At 30.3% G+C, this 6500-nt stretch overlaps 1 protein-coding gene across 1 annotated transcript; it reads left to right on the top strand.

Annotated features, from left to right (window-relative positions):
• Nucleotides 1-4032: 4032 nt before the first annotated feature.
• On the top strand, nt 4033-6471 carry LOC136074026 (uncharacterized). The gene has a single exon (XM_065786324.1). It carries the CDS (start codon nt 4033-4035, stop codon nt 6469-6471), a length of 2439 nt encoding a protein of 812 aa, XP_065642396.1.
• The last annotated feature ends 29 nt before the right edge of the window (nt 6472-6500 follow it).

A 6500-nucleotide genomic window follows, 5' to 3' on the forward strand; every position in this document is an offset into this window, starting at 1 on the left:
AAGTTGTCGTTCACGTAGCCGTTTTTCGTAAAATAACGTTACGAAAGTTACTATGAAAACGTCGCGGTACGAAAAGCCTTTGTATAGTTCTGTATATTTTTCTGCATGATTTTTTGTACAGTTATATTTATAATTTTTAAGTAAGAAACCTATTCGATGTAAATTTCAATAAAAGAACGAAGTTTAAATTATTTTTTTAAATTAACATGTCAAAATTATCTCAGGTTCGCAATCAGTTACTCATTTCTCATTCTAATAAGATAATAAACGACGAAGAGCTATTATTACTTTACGATGTTAACAAATCAAGTAACTTAACTTTGCCTTATCATAGTTATCCAAGATTTAATTTAGACGACATATCAGAGGATGAAGCCAAAAGCGAATTTCGATTTTTATCAAAAGATATATACGAGTTGATCAATATCCTTAATATTCCCGCAAAAATAACGTGTTACAATGGTGTCACCATTTCAGCTGACGAAGCCTTTTGTATTTTTTTAAAACGTTTTGCGTATCCCTGCAGGTATCAAGATATGTTACCGCGATTTGCAAGACCAGTACCGCAATTGTGTATGATTTCAAATCATATCATGAATTTATTGTTTACACAATGGGGTCATTTACTTACCAACGTAAATCAGGGATGGTTAGACACTCTGCATCTTGAAATTTATGCTGCTGCTATTCATGCTAAAGGGGCTCCTCTTAAAAACTGCTGGGGGTTTATAGATGGAACTTTAAGACAAATAAGTCGTCCTAGAAAGCACCAAAGAATTTTTTATAATGGACATAAAAGATGTCACGGAATAAAGTTCCAATCAGTAGTTGCACCCAATGGCTTAATTGCAAATTTATATGGTCCTGTGGAAGGGAAAAGACATGATAGTGGCATGCTCGCTGATTCGAATTTACTAAATAAATTAGCAGTAAATTCTTTTAACAGCAATAGAGAGCCTTTGTGTGTTTACGGAGACCCTGCATACCCCCATAGAGTTCATTTACAATGTGGATTTAAAGGAGCTAACATATCCCCTGAACAGCTTATTTGGAACAAAAAAATGAGTAAAGTTCGTGTTGCTGTTGAGTGGATATTTGGAGATATTGAAAACTATTTTAAATTTTTAGACTTTAAAAAGAATCTTAAAGTGGGACTTAGTCCAGTTTCTAAAATGTATTTGGTATGTGCGTTAATGCATAATGCACGCGTTTGCCTATATGGTTCAACAACAACAACATATTTTGATTGTCAAGCACCATCCCTTTCAGAATATTTTATTTAACTTTTATAATTTAATAAATACTTTTTTAAATGAAATATAAGACAGAATATAAAATTGCTTTTGTTTTTTTTCAGGTAAAAATTTGCTTAAAATTTCTAAAAAAGATGCTTGCTGTTGCATCATAGCTTGCATCATGTTATTTTGTTGCTGCATCATTTGTTGCATTGTTTTTCCTTGTGCTTCAACTTCTATTCTTTTGACTTCAAGTTCCTCTTTTCTAATATTTATTTCCATTTCACTTTTCTCTTTTAAATAAGAAATTGTTTCATTGCCATTATTTCTGGACTTTTTATTAGTTTCTTGTCGTCCGTTTCGCTTTTCACTTTCACTACATGTCTCTAATGACCGCTTTCGCATTTCTATTGCTTGTAAATTATCTGCATCAACCTTTGCATTATTTTGGACCAAGAGGTCTTTAAAATTACTTTCAGATTGCTGAAATCTCTCATAGACATCAGCAATAGCCACATCATAGTCTGTTAAGTCACATGTAATTTCACTTGCTTTATTTTCTTTTGCATCTTTTTTTTTAAACTTTTCAATTAAAAGGTTTACATGGTCTCGAGTTGACCTTCCAGTAACTTTAAAATAAGGCTCAGGTCATCCATTAAGAGAGTTGGATATTTTTTCCCATGAATCGCCTCTTTCTTTTGAACCACGTTTAAATTGCCATGGCTCGAAGGTCAAAACCTCCATTAACAACAGTGAATCGTGTAGTTGAGTCCGTCGCATTGAACTAGAATATAAAAGTGTTTTTTTAAATTTAATTATTATTTTAATAGATTGATTTATTTAATAGATTGATTAATTTTTGATAGAATAGATTTAAATGATTAAAAAGTCATACTTATACAAATTTAAATCATTAGAATTATATTATATTAATTATATTATAATTATATTACTCATTAGTTTATATAAATCTTGTCTTTAGGGGAAATCAATTTAGATGACCCTGGAGATAACAGATTAATAAAGCCACATTTTATAACTATTTTTATAAATAAAATATTACCTTGAGGGTGATGTTATTGTTCCACATGAAGATTCCATAACAAAGATAAACTGTGTGTTATGTTTAGCTTGATAAGTATTTTTCATTAATTTATTTATTACTGCTCTGTTTAATAAAAACTGAACACTCAAACTGAGCACTAAATACTCTTGCAAGAAACATAAAAATCTAATACAATGTCTTTTCTAGTTCACTAAATTTAACTCATCTTTGCACATTTTCTAGTAATAATTTATATAGAAACATAAACCTCAAAAATGTAAATTATAATATTAATATACATTACCAGTTACTAAATTAATAATAGCCATATATTTATTTGGTTATTATTGATAATCAATAATTATTGGTTATTGATTTTAATTGTTTTTAATTGATAATTATTATTAATATGTTTATATAAGCATATTTTCAGAAAAAAATACAAAAAACAAGTTTTTATTTTTGATGTATTTAAACTTTATGTTATATGGCACCAAGACAAATTGGTGAGTTGTTTTTAACAATACAGTCGAGTAACAATATTGTAGAGAACTATATAATAAATGTAGAGGAAATTTGTTCCCATCCAAAGGAAGTCATTATCAATGGGCTTTCGCAGTTTAAAGAGGCTGAACTTTTTAAATTAAGAGTCGAATTGTTTACAGAAATATTAGAGCGTTTTGACATGGAGCAGTTCTCGTTGCTAAACATTATTCTAGACGCAGAAGACCCAGTGAAAAAAAATCTTAGAAAGCGGTATAAGATAATAACGTGTCTTGATGATATTTATCTGATGTCGATTACTATAGCGGAAAATCAACTCCATAAGGACTTCAATAAATTGCTTTCTAACTCCAAACAAGTTAGTCCACAAATTTATCAATCATCAGATATAAATATGACATCGATCTTAAAAGAAATTATCGATCGCTTAAAGGCTTTACAATCGGAAAATAAAAAAATCATGGCAGATTTGCATTTATTACAGGAAAAATACGACGCATTACAAAAAACAAATAGCGAAATTGTGAAAATTCAATGTGCGTCACAATCTGTTAACGCAAGTAACAGTAAACCACAAGAAGTTTTAAAATCTATTGTTTCAAATTCAATAAATTATCATTCCGCAAACCAAATAAATACACTGCAAGATGTTCCTGTATGCTCCATTGCAGAGGATTCTAGTTTGAAAGTTGATTGTAGAAATAAAAGTAGAGATTCCTACGCAACCGTGGTTAAATTGCTTAAGCCTGAACCGCAAAAAGAAAACGAATTTATAGCAGACTATCAAGATTTCAAAGTGATAGGAAAAAATAATAGAGTCATAAATAGCCAAATAGATAAGCAGAGGATAAAACCCGTCTTTGGTAATAAAGTCGTTAACAACAGAAACTCGATTGCAGGGCAATGTATTATTCGAGAGTCTTATATATTTGTAGGCGGTGTTTGTAATTCCTTATCTGAAGAAGATCTTTCGAACTACATGAATAAAGAAATTGGCATTACGCCATTAGACATTAAGCTTAACAGAGAAAACATGTACAACCGATCCTTCAAAGTGAAAATTAAAAGTAGCGAAAAAGGAATGGTACTTAAACCCGGTGTTTGGGATAATAACATTATTGTCAAACCGTTTAGAATGCACCGTGAAACACTATCAATCAAAAAAACACATCAAAATATTGAAAAACAATTGCCACAATTCTTAAATCACTCTACATCATTCATGCAACAATCAAATTATAAATCATAATGGGAGAAGAAGAATTAAATTTAACTAATACAATATTAACACTTTGTGCGTTTAACTGTCAAAGTTTTAAATCGAACTCATATTATATCTCTAAATTATTAAAGTATTTCGATATTATTTTTATTTCGGAGCACTGGCTGCTAAACATCGAGAGTTTTCTGTTAGATAATGTTGCATTACTAACACATAATGTTATCTTTCATGCGGCAGAAAAAAATACACACGGTAGACCGTATGGAGGAAACGCATTCTTTATTAAAAAAGGTATGTCGTCTTTTCATATAATACATGAGGATGAAAACATTCTTGCAATAAAAGGCACAATAAACAAGCGTCATTTAATTTTTATTGGGGTTTACCTTTCATGCTGTCGTAACAATAATGAATCGTACGATAAATATTCTTCTCAATTACATACAATTACTTCAATCATGAACAACTATGAGGATGAAGCAGAATGTATTATATCTGGAGACTTTCAGTCATTTCCTTATAAAATATATGATTTAGAATTTCGTAACAACAAAACACGAAACAATCTTTCAAAACATCTCACAAACTTTATTAAATCAAATGAGTTGGTTTTTGTCGATATAGTCAATGGTGCTGGTCCTACCTACACCTATCAACATAAAACTCTTTTAAATTCTTCTTACATTGACCATATAGCATCTTTAAAAAATACAGAACTATGTTTTACAAATTGTCAAGTTATTCCCCCTTCACCGTTTAATAATAGTGATCACCTTCCGGTATCCACAAGTATCAACCTTAGAGGTAGCAGCTTATCTAACGAAATAAATAATACAATGAAAAAGTATGATTCAGTTCCAAAACATGCATGGAAGAATGAAAAGTTTATTGATTTTTATAATCATAATCTATCTATAGCATTTAGCAATTACGCATTTATAGATGAAAAAATAGAAGCAGAAATTAAAATCACATGTTCCAAAATCAAAAATGCAGCTCTCTTGGCAGTTAAACAGTGTTTTGGACAACAAGTGACATGTAAGTATTCAAAATCTTGGTGGACATCAGAGCTTAAAAGATGTAAAGATAACCTATCCTTTCACTATAAGCAATGGCAAAAATCCGATTATAACAAGTCAGTAGAATGCGTAGTCTACAAAAGATATATCTATTCCCGAAAAAACTTCCGTAAAGCTGTTAAAGCAGCACATAACAAAAAAATCTACGAAAAAACTAAAAATATCGAATATCTACGCAATACTAATCCTCAAAAGTTTTGGGACAATATTCGCAAAATAAAAAACAAAAAGAATACTCGACTCTTTACAATTAATAAATTGCAAAACAAAAATGAAATCGTTGAAGAATTTAGCCATCATTTTCAAAAAATACTTAATACGCCGCAATGTACAAATAAAGAATTTAATCCTCAACAAATTCCACATATAAGTAAAGAGCCTAATTCAAAGTTTATTTCAACAGCTGATATTGAAAAATGTATTTTAAATTTTAAAAATAATAAATCCTACGATTGTTTTGGAATAAGTGCTGAACATCTTAAAAACTCTCGCAGTAACAATCTTCTAATGTTACTCGCTTCTTTTTACAACAGCATGTTAACAAATGGAAAGGTTCCCAAATGTTTATCAACAGCCACAATTATTCCATTAGTTAAGTCTTATAAAACAGCACTGGAAAATCCAAACAACTACAGAGGAATCAGCATTCTACCTATTTTTACGAAACTTCTCGAATATCTTATTGTACACATATGTCCAGATATCACAGAGAGTCATTCACATCAATTTGGGTTTAAAAAAAATAGCTCTACCCTTCACGCAGAATTTCTTCTGAGTGAAACAATAAAACACTATAAACATAACAATTCACCTGTATATATATGCAGTTTAGATGCTAACAAAGCTTTTGATAGTTGTAACTGGGATTTACTATTTGAGAAACTATATTATCAGAAAAAAATCCCACTATCGGTAGTTCATACCATTTCATCGTTATATCGGTCAGGTACTGCTAATGTATCATATCTTGGATGCACATCAGAAGAGTTTAGGTTGTCTCAGGGAGTTCGACAAGGGTCCATACTTTCGCCTCATCTTTACAATATTTATACTGAAAATCTTTTAGAGAAAATTGTCTCAGAATCCAAAGTAGGAACTTCAATAAACGGAGTATACACTGGTGTCATTGCGTATGCAGATGATATAATTTTGCAAAGTTCAACTATATCTGGTCTTCAAAATCTTATAAACATCGTCCAAAAGTATGTAATATCAAACTTTATCAAACTAAATGCTGAAAAAACGGAATTTTTAATATCTGGAGTAAGCTCGATCATCAATAACGTGATTTATGTTAACGATGCTCCTATTAAGTTTCAAAGCAATTTAAAACATCTTGGTTTCCTTTGGGATAATAAGAACAAAAATATGACGGCAACACTCTAAAAAACGAATATAAATGAAAGGATAACGCA

This window comes from Hydra vulgaris, chromosome 01, assembly GCF_038396675.1.
Source record: "Hydra vulgaris chromosome 01, alternate assembly HydraT2T_AEP".
Classification (NCBI taxonomy): domain Eukaryota; kingdom Metazoa; phylum Cnidaria; class Hydrozoa; order Anthoathecata; family Hydridae; genus Hydra; species Hydra vulgaris.

What these genes read in the sequence shown, in the direction of transcription:
- LOC136074026 (XM_065786324.1), top strand. Translation starts at nt 4,033, where the DNA reads ATGGGAGAAGAAGAATTAAATTTAACTAATACAATATTAACACTTTGT.